Consider the following 17,990-nt stretch of genomic DNA (forward strand, 5'->3'; position numbering starts at 1 on the left):
TGCTCAGTACCTTCAGCCATGCCTGGTATACCATAAATGAATAACTGTGTCAAAGCATGGGCACTGTTAATTTCCTAGGGCTGAACATTTTATTTTAGCTATCATGTACCAACTGCTAGCCTAAGGTCCAGAAGTAGTACAAAGGAAGGAGTGATTAAATTCCCTCCAAGTAAGGATGAGATGGATACAAAGATGAGTAGGGAGGAGTCTTCTTGATAAAGGAGGGGTATTCAGGAAGGCACTCAATGTAGAAACAAAAGCCTATGCGAAATGCTGACGTATAAAGCAGTTTTTATACTGCAGACTTACAGTATAAGTTATTCTGTATGACCAGAGAAAAGGACCAAGGGGGTTGGTGGTGGGAGATAAATCTAGAGAGAAAAGGACCTAGTTGAATTTGTTAAGGAGGTTGGATTTGATTCTATCATGCAGTAAACATCACCAGCTTTTCCAGTTCTTTCCTTTGTTTAGGTCTGCTTTCTCTCTTACTATCCATGGATATTTGTAAAAGTCATTTAACCTAGCTGAGCTTCAGTCTCCTCTTGTTGAATGGTTGATGAGAGACATGAGATAGTGTATGGAAGGCACTTCAGAAGGTTTCTGGAATATGGTAAGTGCTTACCAAACGTCAATTCCCTTCCTTTCAGCCCCTATGTTCAAGCTGATTTCAGCACCATGACTGCTGGTCAGTCCAGCGAGATTGCAGTTCCCCTTTAGAGCACAAGGGGGAGTATGAGACTGAACCTTTGCAAAGGGTCACAGGGCATCTTAAGCAGCATCTCTCAGCAAGCCCTCTGAGAACGAGGAAACAGATGTTTTCCCAAAATTAGAGAGGCAGCCTGACTTATTTTATAGAGTCTAAGCGAGTGCAACTGTTCGTAAGTTCCCTAGACATGTATCTGAAGGGAGAAATCATTGGCAAGCATGATATACTTAGTTATGAGTTGTCAGATCCCTTAAAGTATCTGATGTTATTGAATTGAATATCCTATTTATCACCCCCTAATTTACATACATTATCACTTTTAATTGAACTCTCTTAAGGAGCCAATGAAATAATTCTCATCCCCATTTTACAGATGAGTAACCTGTGTGATCAAGAGAAATTCAATCACATAACTAGCAAATGGTGAAGGTTGGATTTGAACTTAGACCTCTCTGATTCCAAAGTTTATGTCCTTTTGATTATCCCACACTAGTTTACTTCAATTTCTTTTGAAGTCACTGCACCAGCTTTCTCTCTGGTCTCCTTGTCCTCTGTATCTTGGAACCTCTGATCCATCTCCATTCTATAAGCTGAGTTCTTTCTAAAGTGTAAATTTGGCCATCTTACCCCTGGAGAAAGCAGTGTAACAGCTCCACATTGCCCTGATCTTTGAGTCCACCATCCTTAGCATGGCTCCCCAGGCCCTGGCTGACCTCTGGCTCTGACTTACCCTCCCACCTCACTCATCACCTGTACTGTGCCCATCATGTCTGTGCTTCCAGAGACCTACAGTCCCTGATGTTCCCTGAAGCCTTCATATAATTTCATAACTTTTGGCCTTTGCTCATGCTGGTCCTTCTACCTGGGTTCCTTCTCTGTGAGTTTAACTCCTACTTATCCTCGAAGACTCAGCTTAAGTCTCAACTCTGCATCCCAGGACCTGCCTCCTAGCATGAGGCCTAACTCTGAGGCTCCTCCCCGTTGATGTGTCCCAAAGTGAGAAAACAGCCATGTCTTGCCAAATCCATTAATGTGGCTGATTTTAGTCTTGGCTTCCCCTACTTTCAGTAGCTGAGAAACCACGGGCTATTTATTTCTTCTTCACATCCAGGATGGTATGAATCAGTCCCCACTTCATATGTTTACTGTGAAAGTTAAATGAGACGGTGGATGTAAGATACATTTTGTGAATATTTGTATGCCTATTTATTCAGCAAATATCCCCTGACCCCTTCTAAGAATGATCCAGGAGGTCATGTTGGGTTGCAGTTTGGCCTATGCCTTTGTGAACGCAGAACAGTAGGTCTTACAGCCTGCTATCCTGCACCAGACCCTGAGCAACTTGTGTCAGGGACCATTTGTTATCCACTTGGGTGTACAGCAGGTGCTCAGGTGATATTTGTTGTGTGAGTGAGTGAGTGAATGAATGAATGAGTGAATGGTATTCAAGGTAGTGGGAGAAACTGAGGCAAATTCATGGAGATGTTACGAGCAGGTCACCCTCTGGGAACCAAAAGTAGTTTATGCTGTTCGGCCTTAGGGCAGGATGGGGGAGTGTCCAGTAATGAGGCTAGAGGGTAGTTGAGGCCAGACCACAAGAGGCCATATGTGCACATTAACAGATTTAACCTGGGTTAGGAAGTGTCTTCTGCTGCAGTATGGAGTGTGGATTACAGGGGAAGTTTGGAGGCTATCGTGGGGATAGGACAGTGAGAAAGCTGTGGCCGTGCAATGGAGAGCTCTCAGGAAGTATCACGGACAGGTTTGGTGAAGGATTGGTAGGGTGGGCGAAAGAGGGAGGGGTGGTGGGTGGGACCTGGGTTCTGAATATTCACATGTTGAATGCTTCGTGTGTGTGTGTGTGTGTGTGTGTGTGTGTGTGTGTGTGTCTCAGACTCCTCCCCTGCTGACAGCAGTGTGCCCTGATGATGGGGCAGTGTCCTCAGCATGCATTTTCATTTATTTTACAAATTAAAAAACTGAGGCACAGAGAAGAAAGAAGGAATGATTAGTATATGAAGTGGTGTTTGAGATACTTATCATTTTTCCTCCTTATCCAGATCTGTTCCCATTCCTGTGGTAGATTGGTTAAAGGCCATTGATTCCTCCCTTCTCTATTGATACCCCTTTGTGATGCGACTTTGCTCTTCTTCTTACTCAGAGCTCTTTGAATCTGGGCTGGGCTTGTGACTCGATTTGGCCAATAGAATGCAGTATATGGGGTGCTATGCAGTTTCTGAGGCTAGGCCTCAAGAGATTGTATCTTCTGCCTTGGCTCTCTTGGAACACTGCCGCGAGACCACCATGTAAACTGGTCTGGCCTACCAGTGGATTAAAAGCCGCATGCGGAAGAACCATGGCACTTAGCCCTCAGCCAGTACTAAATGCCAGGCCTTGGAGTGACCTTCCAGTTGAATGCTGCTCACGAGTGATTCAAGGTAAAATCAGCAGATGAATCCACTCAGCCAGCCACAGAATTGTGAGAAATAATAAATTATTGCTGTTTCAAGCCACTGAATTTTTGGGAGTGGTTGTTATGCAGCAATAGATAACTAAAACAACTTCTCTGCTCCCGTTACCAGTAAATGGCTTCACTGTCTACCTGGTTGTTTATGCCAATTCCCTTTCCCACACATCTCACATTTAATCTGCCACCAGGTCCTAAATACAAATCAAATCCCTGTACTTTCCACTTTCCCCACTGCTATGACATGATTTCTGGTCCTCTTCATCTCTCACCTGGATTTTTAAAGCAATTTCTGACTGTTCCCTATCTCCTTTCTCCCTGCTCCCTACTCATCGCATCCCATCTACCACACCCACTACAGTCAGAGCTATTCTTCTTATATGCATATGTAACCAGGTTACTCCATTGCTTCAAACCTTTTGCTTGCAAGGTAATTTCCCAAACCTCTAACATGATTTATAAGGCCTTAGGCCATCTAGTCTCTGCCTTTCTTCCCAGCCCTGTCTTCCACCACTCCTCCCATGAACCCTATGTTTCTAGAGCTGCTTTACATGTTCTGGTGACTTTCTGGCACCTGCTCCAGCTCCCCTGTTATATGAGGCAACCCACTGAAGGGGCGAGAGAAAAACGCTTGACCTGCCAACATATCTGCATTCCTAGGCTGGCCATGAGGGACGCACGCTGGGGTGTAGATCTGAACCTTGTAAAGATTTGAACATTCCAAGTGCAATCCACACTTAGGCTACTACCTTTTCTTTTCTTCTTTCTTTCTTTTTTTATATTGAAGTATAGTTGATTTACAACGAGGCTACTACCTTTTCTAAGTGACTGATTCTCATTCAATAAAAAGTATCACTTTTATATTTCATATAAAAACTAGGAGCTAGAGAAGTCTGATTGCTCTGGCAACTAGAAAAGATTTAAGGTAATTTTGTTTGTAGGACTCTTAACCACAAATGGTGTTCACCAAGCAACCATGATTCTGGAGTCTAATAGAAAGAGCCCTGGACTTGGAGTCAGACAGACCTGGTATCTGGTTCTGCCATTTACCAGATGTGTGACCTTGGAAAGTCACTTAAACTTTCTGACTTCTGTTTGCTCATTTATAAAAAGGGGATGGCAATCCATACCTTGTATGATTGTATTGAGGACTAAATGAGACAAAAGATATGAATGAGCCCAGTATATTTTAAGGTCTTAATGATTATAACTGTTAGCCAATCTGATTGAAGACAAAAGGTAGCGTTTTGTCTTTCTTCCTATTCTTACTTGGCATTTGGATCTGGAAGTGAAGACAGTCCAATATAGTATGATTAGTTTTGTATTCTCTCTGGTGGTCACCTGCTAGCCAATAGGGAGGCACAAATGACACAGCCCAAATGTCAGATATGGCCTCCCTCCCCCTTTAAGATCTAAAAGCAGTGAGCTTGAACCTCAATTTTTACATTGATTTTTACATTTGATAACCCTTGTAAGTTGGAAGACCTCCTGGAGATTTCCGCAGATTCCACGAGGGCTTGTGCTCTCTTCGTCTCTGCCTCTACTCTCCTTTTTCAACTCAGAAAAACAAAGCCCATTGCTCAATTTTCCCACTCACTCATCCTTACAACTCCTCTCTCAGAAAGCATTCCTGAGTGTAATGGCCTTTACTGAACTCTTGAGAGTCACAGAAATTGGTTACATTATATGTGCAACAAACAGCTTCTCCCATTTAATGCATTCCAGTGTTTAAACACCCTTTGTACACCTGCCATGGGAGGGTTTCTTCTGACCCTTTATCCATGTAGCACCTACCCTTACAATGATTTTCTTACTCATCTTTTTCCTTTCCTTCCCCCCAGCTCTCTTTATTACCTCTCTCACCCATATTGCTAAGTGAATTCCAAATTCTTTTCATTTTTTCGCACAGAGCAAGTTGGTGTCTCCCTTCTTCTCTCACACTTACACATCCACACTCCTCAAGGTCCTAAGTAGGACAAAAGGACCTCTGAACATTAGGGTCTACCTTTCTTGGAAGGCAGTTGTGGTTAAGAAAATAGCATTTTTTGTTCTGTTATAACCACAGTGTTTTCTATTTATTGAGGGCTTACTATGTGCCTGGCTTACTATGTGCCTGCCAGGTGCTTTCCAGTAGCTATCTCATTTTCTTATTTGATCTTCACAACATTATTGCTCTTTCTACACATGAGCATGAGGTGCATATGTCAGAAAAATGGGGTGATTTACATAAGATCACACAGCAAGTAAGTGTGTAAAACGGATTGAAAACCATATCTGTCTGGCTCCAAGTCTGTGCTCTGTCCACTTTAATACATGGCCTTTCAGGGAAGAAGGAGAAAGTGATGTGAAGACCTGAGGCAATGTAAACACAATGCCATCTGTTCTCATATTGTCTCTCAACTCTAAAAGGATGGTTTTATGTGTTATCTCGTTATTCTTGTGAAGAATGAATAATCATTATCGTGACACCCATTTTGAAATGAGGAAACTAAGGCATTATGGGAGAAAGGGAGTGAGGGAGCAGGCAGTGCAGGACATTTGATTTTAAGATCACAGAGGCACTAGTTCTGTGTGATTAAGAAGTTCAAGGTATGACCATGGGAGGTAATGTGAAGAGGAGACCAAGGACTGAGGGATCAGGAAACCACATGGCTACCGAAGGCACCAGGAGGATGGCAAGACAGGGCTAATGAGAATGACCATGAGCCAGGGGCTGAAATCTTCAATGCATAGGAGCACTTGGAGGTCAATCATGACCTTGATGAGGAAGGGTGGAAGGTGGTATGGCTGGAGACCAAAGGAGGAGGAATTTTTGTACAAGTGTGGAAGTGGCAATGCCGACCCCACCTCCTGGTCCTGTGGTGTATGGGGAGTGAGAAAGTGAGAAGCCTTCCTGCAGAGGGTTACAGGAGGAGTCCTGGAGGAGGGTCAAGCTTTAACAAAGGTAAAGAAGTAACCTGAGTACTCTCTGAGGAAGCAGAGGGTGTAGGAGAGTTTGTTGACAAAAGAACAGGATTCTAGAGGGCACAGTGGAAGGGCTGCCAGGATGAGGACAGTGGGGAGGTGAGTGAAAGGGAGTGGGTGGAGAAGCTCAGAACAGTTCAAGGATGAGTCTGAGGGAGAAGTCAGACAACGAGAGGGGCTGTCTACTGGGTGGTTCCTCGGGCCACAGAGACAAATTGTAGATCAGGTCATAATGGAATGTGGGAAATAATTGTTTTGGTATATGACTCAGGCCTCTAAGATTTTAAAAAATTGAATTATAGTTAATTTACAATGTTGTGTTAGTTTCAAGTGTACAGCAAAGTGATTCTGATATATATACATATACATATATATATATACATATACATATATATATATATATTCTTTTTCAAGACTTCTAAGATTTGAGAAGGGGGAAGAGTATGGGGAGGGATGATGATTCTAAACCAAAGCTGGCAGCTGGCTCCTGTGACCTCAGGAAGACTTGAAGTCCAGGTCCACGTGTGAGGGTGGGGTGCTAATCACCACTTAGACCTGCCTTCTCTGACAGAGTTGGGACTTCCTAATGACCAGGCAAGAACATTTTCTCATTCCAGGCTACTGTTGGTAATGGGAAGCCATTGAAAATGTTTTGTTTCTGTTTGTTCCTTCAGGGTTGATGGTAACATGGTGACATTTAGAACAATCACTCAGGCTGCCAACATAGAGGATGGATTGGAGAGTGGAGGCAGGGAGACCCATTAGGAGGCTGTTGCATTAGTTCAGGCAAGAAGTGATGAGGGCTGAACCAGGGCGAGAGCAGTGAAGACGGAGAAGAGGGGAAGGGATAGGATATGTTACAGAGGTGTCACCACCAGGCTGATGGGATGTAGGGTGTGAAGGAGTGCATAGGGTAGAGAACAATGCCCAGGTTTCTGGCTTCGTTTCCACCTGTAGACAGCCGTCCAGATTCTGCCTCTCTACCCGGGCTTTTGTGAGGATGAAGCGGTATAACGACAGGGAAGTGCTTTAGAAATGCCCATGCTACAAACCCATCATCACCTACACTATCATAGAAGCTCTCTGATCACCCTAGTAAGTTCAGTGTATGGAACGAGGCGTGAGAATTAAGATAAGTCACGATAGTCACCCAGATATTGGGGAGCGCCAGGCCCCCAAGATACCTCGGATTTCCTACACCTGCCCAGAGCTGGGGGCCCGGCGAATAGGGACTCCGCCCCTGGGCGGGGCATGGGTGGGCCCTGGTCGCGGTGGTGGCCCAGCCCAGCTGCAGCCCGAGACTCAGCCCGAAGTCGCTGCGGTGGGGACCAGACCCGCCCCGCACCGCCCTGCTCCGCGAACCCACTGCGCCTTTTGCCGCCCGCCGCCAGGTCCAGCGGTTCCGCGGCGCTGCCAGGGAGCGAGCCGCTCGTCCTCACCCGGAGTCCCAGGTAAGGGGCGCGGCCCGGCAGCCCGCCCGGGGAGGATCTGGGACCGATTCCCGGCGCAGGGCGCTGGGGACTGTGAGTGGGCGTTGAGAAGGAGCACAGGGTAGCGGAGGGAACACCAAGGAGAAGGGGCCAGGCGAGGCCACTAAGGAGAGGCACCGCGGCAGTGAAGGGGCGCGTAGCCTGGGGAGGGGGCGCTGAGGAGCGTCTACCCGGGCTGTGAGGGCCGCAAGGAGGGCTCCAAAGGCAGGGGCAGAGGGATTGGGGGAACGAGAAAGAGGGCGCCGGGGCTCAGGGAAAGGATGAGCGGCAATTGGAGCGCAGTGAGGGCTCGTTGAGGGGGAGGGGGGGGGGGGGGGGGGGGGAGAGGTAAGGAAGGAGCTGAGAGGGACAGTACGGGAAGAGCGTACCAGTGAGCCGAGGGGCGGGGAAGGGGGTGCTGAAGCGAGAGGACTGAGAGGAACGAGGGAAGGGAGGCGTGGAAGTGAAGAGCTAAGGGGAGGGACTGGCCGGCGGGAGTCGTTTCGAGCTGGAGAGGAGTGAGATGGTGAGGGGAAGGGGCGCTGGGCAGGAAGGAGGTGCTGGGCCGGGAGAAGGTAAAGTGAGTGTGGTGTGGTGCCAGAGCCCAGGTGGGTCTAGGCAAGGGGAGTAACCTGAGTGCGGGAGAGGGATGGAGCTTGGAGGTGGGAAGCTTGGAAGAATGGGAAGGTGGGAGGCAAGGCTGGGTCTATCCAGGCTGCAGAGAAAGGGGCTGGGGAGCTGATGGAGGGAGAGAGCCAAGGCCTTGGATATGGGCTGTGGGCACCTGAGTTCTGGCTAGGGGTGGCGCATGGAGAGGCACTGGAATAGAGCAAGGGGTTGGCAGCCGGGAGTGGAGGAACTGTCGGGGAACTTGGAGAGTTTAGGCTGGTAGATGGGCTGGGTCATAGTGCGGAGGAAGCCAGGTGTGGGTTGTGGTGTGGGAGTGGGAAGATGATTGGGGCCCAGAGTGGAGTCCAAGGGCATCTATCTGGTAGCTGTGTCTTGGCTCCTCAGAAGGCTGAGGAGGGGGTGCAGGCACTGGACCCTGTTACACAGCTACCTGGGGTCAGAGACAAGAAGAGAATAGTTGACAGAGAAATTCATCCACAGACTGACTCTGTTCTGGAGTCCAAGTGTGGGAAGAGATTTTAGGAAGGGAGGTGGCAGCTAATAGAGGTGTGGAGGGGAGTGGGAGAAGGACAGGGCCATCCATCCCAGCTTCTTGGAATCCAGATGGAAAAGGGTGGGGGATAGTAAAAGGAGTTGGATGTGTGTGTGTGTGTGTGTGTGTGTGTGTGTGTGTGTGTGTGTGTGTTTGCTCACCTGTTCTGAGCCTATAAAGGGAGGAAGACAATGGAAGTCTGTCAAAAGCCCTGTCTGTGGTACTGGGAAGCCTTGGTGCTGAGTTTGCCCTAGCAAAGACATTCTGCCAGAGGGTGGTAGGTCAGGGAAGACTTCCTGGTCATGAAGGATTTAGCTAGCCGCAGAGGAAAGAATGTTCCTATCAGAGGAAACAGTATGGAAGCAGGCAAAAATATAAAATGATCTCCAGTCCAAGAAATAAATCTCCAGTTTCTTAAGGATTACAATATGAAGGGAGACACCAGCAACCTATAGAGGATGTTTAAGAAGGTTTCTCCTCTAAGCTGGAACTTCTGTGGTTTCTCTTCATCTCCCCAGAGTACAGCACAGGGCCTGGCACACAGTAGGTGCTCAATGAATGTTGATTGAATGACTAATTGAGCTGTGGCTGTGCTCCTGCCTCTCTCATGTACTGGTTTTAATTCTTCCAATAGTTTGCCCGGAAGTCACTTTATTAACTCATTTTATAGATAAGGAAACTGAGGCCCAGGGTGCGATCTGCCTAAGGTTACACAATTGCTTAGAGAGCCAGGGCTCAGCCCGGGTGTCTCTGACTTTGTCTTGTGCTCTTTCCTTCAAAAGAGAAGTTCATCCATTTACTTCTTCACTACATGTATTCAGTTGATCTCTTCTTGCTGGATTTTAAGGCTGTCTCCTCTTCCCTCCTCTTTCCTGCCTGAAGTCGGGTTCTTCCTTAGATGCTTATCAGACTCAAAGTGTTGTTTCTTTTTCACACCAACCCTTGGAGGAGCCATTTCCTTCTTTCCCCCAGCCTAGGACCAGATATGACTTCCCTGGGCCTTCATCTGTATTGCTTGTCAGAAGACAGTGAGCTACCCAGCTCTGTCATTTATGTGACTGTCAAAAAAGAGAGAAGATCTGATTGATGCTTATCTGACAAATGCAGTTCTGCAGACACCACCTGTGCCTTGACCTGTCTGCTCAGATCTGCCTCAGGCAGCTGCCTGCTGGGGTGGTTTTTACTTCTCTTCCGAATGTCTGTGTAGCCCCTGCCCCGCTCTTGAGAAGATCCCCTTGGGGGCATCCACATGAACCTGCCTTCCAACTGTACCTCTCAGCTCTCCCTGTTTTCATACCACCTTCTGGGAAAGCTATGCTGGGTGCACATAAACAAATGCTGACAGTACAGTATGGCAAGTGCTAGGAAAGAGATCTCAGGGTGCTGGGGATGCTTTTCTACTCACCCTAAAGTTGTTGTAGTTTTTATTTTCCCTAATCCCAGTCCAATCTGGGGGTAATCAGATGACAGAAGTTCTAGTAATTATGCTCCAACTGACTTGTATGACCTTTGACAAATCACTTCTCTTTGTGGAGCCTCAATTTTTTTTTACCTGAAAGTGAAGGGGAGTAGATCAGACCAGGAGCTGCAAGTATTTTTTACTCTTGCCTTGCACCTATGGCAGACATAGCTAATAAAGGCAGGCACTTTTCCAACTGGATTCTATGCAAGGCCAGATGTAGTTTTCTCCACACAGTGTAGGTATGAAGCACCCTTATATACATTTTCTTTTTTTTTTAAATTTATTTATTTTTTATACAGCAGGTTCTTATTAGTTATGTATTTTATACATATTAGTGTATATATGTCAATCCCATCTCCCAATTCATCATACCACCACCACCCCCTCCGCTTTCCCCCCTTGGTGTCTATACATTTATTCTCTACATCTGTGTCTCTATTTCTGCCTTGCAAACCGGTTCATCTGTAACGTTCTTCTAGATTCCACATATATGCGTTAATATACGATATTTATTTTTCTCTTTCTGACTTACTTCACTCTGTTATGACCATCTCTAGGTCCATCCATGTCTCTACAAGTGACCCAATTTCTTTCCTTTTTATGGCTGAGTAATGTTCCATTGTATATATGTACCACATCTTCTTTATCCGTTTGTCTGTCGATGGGCATTTAGGTTGCTTCCATGACCTGGCTACTATAAATAGTGCTGCAGTGAACACTGGGGTGCATGTGTCTTTTTGAATTATGGTTTTCCCTGGGTATATGCCCAGTAGTAGGATTGCTGGGTCATATGGTAATTCTATTTTTAGTTTTTTAAGGAACCTCCATACTGTTCTCCATAGTGGCTGTATCAGTTTATATTCCCACCAACAGTGCAAGAGGGCTCCCTTTTCTTCACACCCTCTCCAGCATTTGTTGTTTGTAGATTTTCTGATGATGCCCATTCTAACTGGTGTGAGGTGATACCTCATTATACTTTTGATTTGCATTTCTCTAATAATTAGTGATGCTGAGCATCTTTTCATGTGCCTCTAGGCCATCTGTATGTCTTCTTTGGAGAAATGTCTATTTAGGTCTTCTGCCCATTTTTTGATTGGGTTGTTAGTTTTTTTTAAATATTGAACTACATGAGCTCTTTATATATTTTGGAGATTAATACTTTGTCCGATGATTCATTTGGAAATATTTTCTCCCATTCTGAGGGTTGTCTTTTTGTCTTGTTTATAGTTTCCTTTGCTGTGCAAAAGCTTTTAAGTTTCATTAGGTCCCTTTTGTTTATTTTTGTTTTTATTTCCATTACTCTAGGAGGTGGGTCAAAAAAGATCTTGCTGTGATTTATGTCAAAGAGTGTTCTTCCTCTGTTTTCCTCTAAGAGTTTTATAGTGTTTGGCCTTACATTTGGGTCTTTAATCCATTTTGAGTTTATTTTTATGTATGGTGTTAGGGAGTGTTCTAATTTCATTCTTTTACGTGGCTGTCCAGTTTTCCCAGTTTTTCCAGTTTCTTATTGAAGAAACTGTCTTTTCTCCATTGTATATCCTTGTCTCCTTTGTCATAGATTTGTTGACCATAATTGCGTGGGTTAACCTCTGGGCTTTCTATCCTGTTCCATTGATCTATATTTCTGTTTTTGTGCTAGTACCATATTGTCTTGATTATTGTAACTTTGTGGTATAGTCTGAAGTCAGGGAGTCTGATTCCTCCAGCTCTGTTTTTTTCCCTCAAGATTGCTTTTGCTACTCGGGGTCTTTTGTGTCTCCATACAAATAAGATTTTTTGTTCTACTTCTGTAAAAAATGCCATTGGTAATTTGATAGGGATTGCATTGAATCTGTAGATTGCTTTGGGTAGTACAGTCATTTTCACAATATTGATTCTTCCAATCCAAGAACATGGTATATCTCTCCATCTGTTTGTGTCATCTTTGATTTCTTTCATCAGTGTCTTATAGTTTTCTGAGTACAGGTCTTTTACCTCCTTAGGTAGGTTTATTCCTAGGTATTTTATTCTTTTTGTTACAATGGTGAGTGGGATTGTTTCCTTAATTTCTCTTTCTGATCTTTCATTGTTAGTGTATAGGAATGCAAGAGATTTCTGTGCATTAATTTTGTATCCTGCAACATTACCAAATTCATTGATTAGCTCTAGAAGTTTTCTGGTGACATCTTTAGGGTTATCTATGTATAGTATCATGTCATCTGCAAACAGTGACAGTTTTACTTCTTCTTTTCCTACATTTTCTTATTTAAAAATCACAGCAGCCTTCTGCAGTAGGTAATGTGATCATATCATAGATGAGGACACTGAAGCTCAGAGTTTAGGTGACTTGTCCAAGTTCATACATTGAGTTACTGGGAAAGCTGGGATCAGTAGCCAGGCTTTTTGTTATGATAAAGCTGCCACTCTAAAATCTCTTCTAATTCCAGTAATCTAAGAGTGCAAACAGCTGCATCAGAAAAATGAAAACCAATAATACAACATTTACATCAATAGTCTGACACATGGCAAATGTTCAATAAATGTTTACTGAAAGGAGTAACATGCCCAAGGATTTACTCTAGGTTCATTGTTGACAGGGTATAAGGATGGATAAAACTCAGCTGAATCCAGAAGGAGAGACAGACAGTTAATTGTAAAACAGGCTCAAATTATGGAGCCCAGATCAGGGAGAGGACACTTGAACAAGATTTGACTGCAGAAGTGAATTAAAAAGCCAGTGAATTAATATTTATTGAGTACCTCCCATAGATCAAGAAACCATGCCAGATTATTTACATATGATACCATAGCTATTGGTACCATAGCTCATTGAAGTAGGTGGCATTTTCTCTGTTGTAAGGTAAAATGCTGTGGCTTAGAGAGCTGATATTACTCACCCAAGAATTCAGCTGAAGAATAGAGCAGGAATTTCGACCTCTCCCATATTATGTCATGGTACTAGGTCTAGTCTCAGCTGTTAGTTGTGAGGCTTGGGTAAATCCTTATAATTTCTAGCCCTCAGTTCCCTTCTTGATCCAATGGGGATAGTAATCTTTGTCCTTCCAGTTTTATCTCCCAGGTCTATCTAGAGGATAAAATAAGATAAAGGAAATTGAGGTAAGGATAAAATCTGTGTTTTAGTAGAGTTATTCTTTGACCAGGGGTTCCATTTCTAGGAATCTCTCCTAAGGAAATAAATAGGAAAGAGAACAAATATGTAAAGAAATGGTCACTGCAACTTAATTTTTATAATTAAGAACAGAAAAATAAATATATGACTTTAAAGAATTGGTCATATGACACAACCATAGGATGGAGTAAAGTGTAGTCAATTGAAATCATATTTACGAAGAATTTTTAAAATCTCAGTATATGATATAATGTTAAGTGAAAAGGAGCAGGATACAAAACTAATTATCTCAGCTATTAAAATATACATGGAAGATATAGACTAGAATGTATTGTATGTTATCATTTATATATATATATATATTTATAAAGTATGAACAGACCTCTGTGCTTATATATGCAAAGAATATCTTTGAAAGATACATAAATCGTTAACATGTTTGCCTCTGGGGAGAGGAACTAGAGACTGGGCATCAGGGGTGGAAGCAAGACTTACTTTTCACTGTAAACCTTTAGGTTCCATATTACCTTCTTTTTATGCAAAAAGTTAAGAAAATAATGCAAATTGCAGATGGTGATAAAGTAATACTTGCAAATAGTAAAGTTTGTCTGAATTATTTTCAGTGTGTGTATTACCCTTTTTTAAAATACTAATTACTGGTTTATTGTAAAAGTGTAAAGGATACAACTCAGGAACAGCCAGATGGAAGAGATGCATAGGGCAGGGTAGGGGGAAAGGGTGTCTTGGAGCTTCCAGGGTCTCTCCTAGCACATCAACGTGATCACCAACCTGGAAGATCTCCACACCGCTTTGGTTAGGGTTTTTTACGAAGATTTCATTACTGTAGGCATGATTGATTAAGCCATTGGCCTTTAGTCATCAACTTAATCTCCAGCCCTTCTCCCCTCCCCAGAGGTTAGGGGGTGGTGCTGAAAGTTCCAACCCTCTAATCATGTGGTTGGTGCCTCTGGCAACCAGCCCCCACTCTGAGGCTGTCCTGGAGCCCCAGCCACCAGGCATCTCATCAGCGCACAACAAGACACTTCTCACTTGCATTTCCAGAGGTTGCAAAGCTTTCAGGAGCTCTGCCTGGAACCAGGAACCCAGACCAAATACATGTCTTTTATTATATCACAATATCGCAGTGCTCAATAAATGGGAACTGTTATATGGTTATTGTCACCATCATATCTCTCATGGGAAATAATGAGTACTTGACAAATATTTGCTGGTAATATTAAGGCCTAGGTATACTACAATGTATTACCTTTTAAATTAAATAATAAGGTATAATTTCAAAATAGATGGCACTCTGGTGCGTGAAAAAGTAAAGGAGGAAATAAACTTCAAATGTTAACAGTGGCAGTTTCTGAGTGGATGCCGTGTCTGGTAATTTAAAATTTTCTGTTTTACATTCTTGTGTTTTTTTCTAACATTTTGTAATGGATATATACTTTCAAAGAAGAGATTTTCTTTTGTAAACAAACAAAGACGACTAGCAGCAGAGTGGAGGATGGTATGAGGTCGTTGTGATTGCTTCCCTTGTTTTGACTTGCTGTTTTGGCCTTTTTTTTTTTTCCAAACTCAGCTTAGGAGCTACCCCTACAGGAGCCTCTCCTTGCCCACCATGCCTCCAGTTTGGGTTAGATACTTCTCATGGGCTTCCTCAGCCAAGGCTTCCCTCTGTCTTATCACTTATCCATTGCTTTGTTACTCTGTGTTTATGAGTTTTTTACTCTAATCTGTGGTCACTCAGAGGTCAGACACCATGGCTGATTCATACTTGTATTCCTTGTGCCCAGCACAGGGCTTGACCCAGAACAATGTGTTCAGTAAATATTTGCTGAAGGAATAAATGGGAGGCGCTGGGCTCCACCCCAATCCTGAGACAACATTTGGGGCAGGTGCAGTGAGGGGGTGACTCTGCGTAGTGTGTATTTCCTCAGTGATGCTGGGGCGTGGAGTGAGTGTATGCAGGGCGGTGTGACCATTAAGAGTTAGGTGATCCAGGGTGACACTGGAGGTGTGTTCCTGAGTGACCACAGGTCTCTCCTGCAGATGGCTTCAGTGACTGATGGTAAAGCCGGAGTCAAAGATGCTTCTGACCAGAATTTTGACTACATGTTCAAACTGCTCATCATCGGCAACAGCAGTGTTGGCAAAACATCCTTCCTCTTCCGCTATGCTGACGACACCTTCACCCCAGCCTTCGTCAGCACCGTGGGTATTGACTTTAAGGTGAAGACAGTCTACTGCCACGAGAAGCGAGTGAAGCTGCAGATTTGGGTGAGTCCTGGGCATCTTGGGTAGAAGTGTCCCAAGAGCTGACTCGTTTGCTTGTACAAAGGCTGGGCGGTGAGGCCAGTTTAGAACTTCTGAGTTTTATGACATTAGGCACCAGTGCTATTGTGTATCTGGCCCCTGGCCTATCCCTTGTTGGTTTTATACAGTTTTGCTCTCCTCTGGGAACTCAGGTGTTTCTGCTGCTTAACTGTCCAAAAGGTTTTATCCTGGCTTATATGGATGAGTAACCAAGAATCTGGGCTTTGGAGTTATAGACCTGGATTCAGATTTCAGTTCTGCCAGTAACTAGTCATGGAACCTTGACTAAATTACTTAACCTCTCTGGGCCACGCTTTCCTCTTTGGGGATTATAATAGCACCTATGTCATAGGGTTGCTGGGTGCTTAGCATAGTTCCCGGAACATAATAAGTGCACAATAAATGTTAGCTACTGTATCCATAATCTATCACTCTGTAATCACTTCAAACCTTGATGGCTTAAAACAACAATAATAATTCATTAACTCACAGTTGCTGTGGATCAAATATTTGGGAGTGGCTTGGTTTCTGGCTTGTGGTCTCTTATGAGGTTGCTGCCAGATGTTGGCTTAGGTTACAGTCATCTGAAGGCTTGAGTGGGCCTGGAGGATTAGCTTCCAAGGTGGCTTACTCACATGTCTGGCACTGGCTTTAGCAGGAGGCCTTCATTCCTTTCCACGTGGATCTTTCCACAGATCTGCTTCACTCCACAGAGTGTCTTCATGGCATCTCCTAGGGGGAGAGATCCAAGAAACCAAACAGGAAGTGGCAATGTCTCTTATTAGAGTATTCTATTGGTCACTGATTCAATGTAGGAGGAACCTACACAAGGGTATGAATCCTGGGAGGTGGGGATCATTGGAGACTGTCTTGGAAATTGGCCAATACAACTACTATTATTGACATTTACCAGTGGTACTAATAAAATTTATATGTATTTGAGATGATATAGCAACACGTACATCATATATTTTTCTATACTTAATTAGCACTGGGATTAGAAATTTGTGATTTAAAGTATTCAAAATAGATTTATTATCAGTCCACTCAACATTAATACATTGTACATATATGTTATTAGTATAGTCTGTATACAGTACTTTTCTTTTTACAAATTATTTCCATGTGTTAATACTATCTCACAATCAACCCCATGGGACAGATATTCAGAGAGTAATTAATTTGCGTTAGGTTGACCGCACAGCTACAAAATGGGATTCCAACTCAAATCTTCTGATTCTAAAGTATGTGCTCTTTTCTCTACACTGTGCAATTAGGTCTTATAGAGCTCATATTTTCATTTGTGATCATGTTAAGTATTACTTTATAGAGAGATAAAAGTTCATTTTGTTTATTTAGTCTCTATTAAAAGCATTGAGGAATCAAACCATTAGAAATGCAAGAAGCTACGCATTCCATTTAGTTCATTGGTTCTAGAAGTGTGGTCTCCAGATCAGCAACGTCAGCATCACTGGGAATTTGTTAGAGATGCATAATCTCAGGTCTCTCCTCGGACCCAAAGAATCAGAAACTCTGGGGTACAGCCCAACAATCTGTGTTATAACAAGTCTTCCAGGTGTTTTTTTTTTTTTTTTTTTTGGGGGCAGTACGCGGGCCTCTCACTGTTGCGGCCTCTCCTGTTGCGGAGCACAGGCTCCGGATGCGCAGGCTCAGCGGCCATGGCTCACGGGACTAGCCTCTCCGTGGCATGTGGGATCTTCCCGGACCGGGGCACGAACCCGTGTCCCCTGCATCGGCAGGCGGACTCTCAACCACTGCGCCACCAGGGAAGCCCTTCCAGGTGGTTGTAAGGTTGGCTAAAATTAAAGAACCACTAATCTAGTTTAGCTACCTCATGGTGAGAATCAATAAGCATTTATCAAGTACCTGTTCTGTGCCCAGTCCTTCCATTTATGTAGTCTGACATCCTCCCTGCAGCCAGTGCACAGAGGGGGCTGAAAGCAAAGGATATTTGGGGCATGGTAAGCAATACAATGAAAATGGAGCAAGGCTGTGAAAGAGCAGGGAGGGGATGCTGAGAGAGACATTTGCTGGAGAGGCTGTCAGGTGGTGGCTTGGGAGTCAGGGAGACCTTGGACAACAAATAGAAGGTTTTTGAAATGGGCCAGAGGGTATTATTATTTGTCTGATTATTCTGACAAATATTGATTATTCCTGAGGGCACTGAAGAAACTTACTAGAGTTTATTCTTGTCTTTGTATATAAAATAAATGTTTACTAATATTTACCATATGGATTGACATGGATATCTTCATTTGATCTCCACATTTGGTGCTCACAGATCCTACACTCAAAAAATCTTCAGGTG

The 17,990-nt window shown here is 43.9% G+C and overlaps 1 protein-coding gene across 3 annotated transcripts in view; it reads left to right on the forward strand.

Annotated features, from left to right (window-relative positions):
- TXNDC12 (thioredoxin domain containing 12) overlaps positions 1-17,990 on the forward strand; it is a 103,801-nt gene that overhangs the window by 35,749 nt on the left and 50,062 nt on the right. For 2 of the 3 annotated variants that reach the window (XM_027108557.1, XM_027108558.1), the window contains exon 9: positions 15,398-15,625. In XM_027108557.1, the coding sequence (XP_026964358.1) occupies positions 15,398-15,625 (228 nt within the window). Of the gene's footprint in view, positions 1-7,370; positions 7,589-15,397; positions 15,626-17,990 lie in introns of those variants that run through there. The other variant, XM_027108561.1, reaches the window with a different exon arrangement.

The sequence above is a fragment of the Aethalodelphis obliquidens genome, unplaced genomic scaffold (assembly GCF_003676395.1).
Source record: "Aethalodelphis obliquidens isolate GAN/ISIS:26980383/991018 unplaced genomic scaffold, ASM367639v1 scaffold9, whole genome shotgun sequence".
Classification (NCBI taxonomy): domain Eukaryota; kingdom Metazoa; phylum Chordata; class Mammalia; order Artiodactyla; family Delphinidae; genus Aethalodelphis; species Aethalodelphis obliquidens.